This window comes from Coptis chinensis, chromosome 3 (assembly GCF_015680905.1).
Source record: "Coptis chinensis isolate HL-2020 chromosome 3, ASM1568090v1, whole genome shotgun sequence".
NCBI lineage: Eukaryota > Viridiplantae > Streptophyta > Magnoliopsida > Ranunculales > Ranunculaceae > Coptis > Coptis chinensis.
Window position 1 is genome coordinate 103132151 of NC_141458.1, and position 2213 is coordinate 103134363.

Sequence of the window (2213 nt, forward strand, 5' to 3'; positions counted from 1 at the left end):
CTTTTCGCATGCCTCGGTCTACTGAAAGTCGGTCGTCCTCTTCAATAGCAAGTACAAGGGTTGGCAATTATCTGAGGACTTGGATATGAACCTATTGAGTGTCGCGACCCTACCAGCCAGCCGTTGAACCTCCTTCACGTTATGTGGAGATGCCATTTCCAACAACGCCCTTATCTGATCTGGGTTTGCTTCTATCCCGCGGTACGTGACTATGTACCCCATGAACTTCCCGGATGTCACCCCAAATGTACACTTTTCTGGGTTCAACATCAGTTTGTGCCTCCGTAGTATAGAAAATGTCTCCTTTAGCCCCGCCAAATGCTCGTCTTCAGTCATACTCTTTTCCACCATGTCATCTATATAAATTTCCATCTGCTTTCTAATTTTACTCTCAAACATCTTCTCCCCCACTCTTTGAAATGTTGCCCCCACATTCTTCAAACCAAAGGGCATCCTGGTGTAACAGTACATTCCTCCTTCCACTATGAATGCCATCTTTTCTTGGTCCGGGCCGTACATCACCACGCCACCAGATTGTAGCCCATCGACGCGTCCATGAATGAAAAGAACTTATATTCTGCCGTTCGGTCCACCAACTTATCTATCCGCGGCATCGGATAACAATCTTTTGGACACTCCTTGTTAATGTCCGTGAAATCCACGCACATTCTTACTTTCCCATTCTTTTTAGGCACCGCTACCACGTTCGACAGCCATTCAGTAAATTTGCATTCGCAGATGATACCGCATCCTTCAATTTCTTCACCTCCTCCCGAATTCCTTGTACATAATGTGGTTTCATACCCCTCATTTTCTGCTGGACTGGGCGGGCCCCTTCCCGCATATGTAATCTGTGACATGCGAACTCCGGGTCCAATCCCACCAAATCCTCGATTGTCCATGCAAACACATCGCTGTTCTCAGTCAACAAGGCAATCAGTTTCGCTTTCCACTCCTCTGACAAACTTTCCCCCACATTCACAAACTTCTCCTCCTCAGCCACTCCGATGTTCACAACCTTAATCTCATCCATGGTCTTGCCCCCGACGAGCGGCCTTTTTTCTTCGGCCGCGGTCTGTAATTGCTATGCTTGCCTGTCCTCTATCTCTGTCATCCCTTTGCCAGGTGCGCGGACAAGACCCCTCGTTGTTACCTGGTTGAGATTCTGCGCTGCGACCTGATCACCCCTTATCTCGTACATTCCCCCATTCGTCGGGAAACAGATCACTTGGTAATAAGTAGAGGGAATTGCCTTCATCTCATGAATCCATTTTCTTCCCAGGATCGCGTTGTAATGCGAGTTAGTGTCCACTACCATAAACTTAGTGAAAATGGTCACCGGCAGCACTAGTGCCCCTAATGGCTCGGTCATGCTGTCGTTGAACCCGAACAAGTTAGTCCGTGGAGGCTTCATCTGCTCCCTTTCTATGCCCATTTCTTCCATCGCACTCTGAAATAGCAAATCCACTGAACTTCCGCAGTCTATCAGCACCCTCTTCACCATGTAATTCCCCATCGCTATGGTAATCACCGGTAGAAGATCCGTCGCGGCAAGCTCATCGACTCGGATCTTTTGGAGTAAACTCTATCCTGTCATTTCCTTTTCTACCTCCTGGAACTGGCTGCGGACTGCTCACAACTTCGTTTATCTGCTGCAGACTAGCTGTCCTCCTCACCTTATCCCTGTGGGCGTTCCTTCCCAGAGTTTCTCCGCTGAATATAACATTTATAGTTCCCAGGATTCTAGCTGCGGCAGGAACCCTTTCGATCGGCTGCGCTTCCTTAACATACTCCTTCAGCTGCCCCCTCCCAATTATTCTTTCCACTAACCACTGTAAAGCGAAGCACTCGTTGGTGGCATGATTTCTGACTTGATGATACGCAAAAAACGACTTTCCCTCGAGTTCCTTAGGAGAACTCCGCGGCTCTTCATAATGCGGTTGTCCCTTGATCAGCGGCAAGATTTCCTCCAATGGCTTGTTCAGCGGAGTTGAATTTATCTCGCGATAAGGTTTTCTCTCCCTGTATTCTCTTCGGGCTTGTTCACAACCCCGTTCCACTCTCTAGGTCTCCCCTCGGTAGTTTCCCCCATCCCTTGCCACGACCATGTCCCTGTCTCTCCTGTCCTCCACGGCCACGGCGTGCACTATCTTGTCAGGCTTCTTGTGTTCCTTACTATTCCTCTGTAAAATGTCCTCGTATCTGATGTATCT

The 2213-nt window shown here is 48.6% G+C and overlaps 1 protein-coding gene across 1 annotated transcript; it reads right to left on the bottom strand.

Moving 5' to 3' along the window:
• Window positions 1-1084: 1084 nt before the first annotated feature.
• LOC147512347 (uncharacterized) lies at window positions 1085-1516 on the bottom strand. Its single transcript, XM_086598711.1, has one exon. The coding sequence runs from the start codon at window positions 1514-1516 to the stop codon at window positions 1085-1087; it is 432 nt and encodes a 143-aa protein (XP_086454837.1).
• Window positions 1517-2213: the final 697 nt, after the last annotated feature.

Excerpts from the sequence above, each read along its gene's own strand:
- LOC147512347 (XM_086598711.1), bottom strand. The coding sequence starts at position 1,516 with ATGGGGAATTACATGGTGAAGAGGGTGCTGATAGACTGCGGAAGTTCA.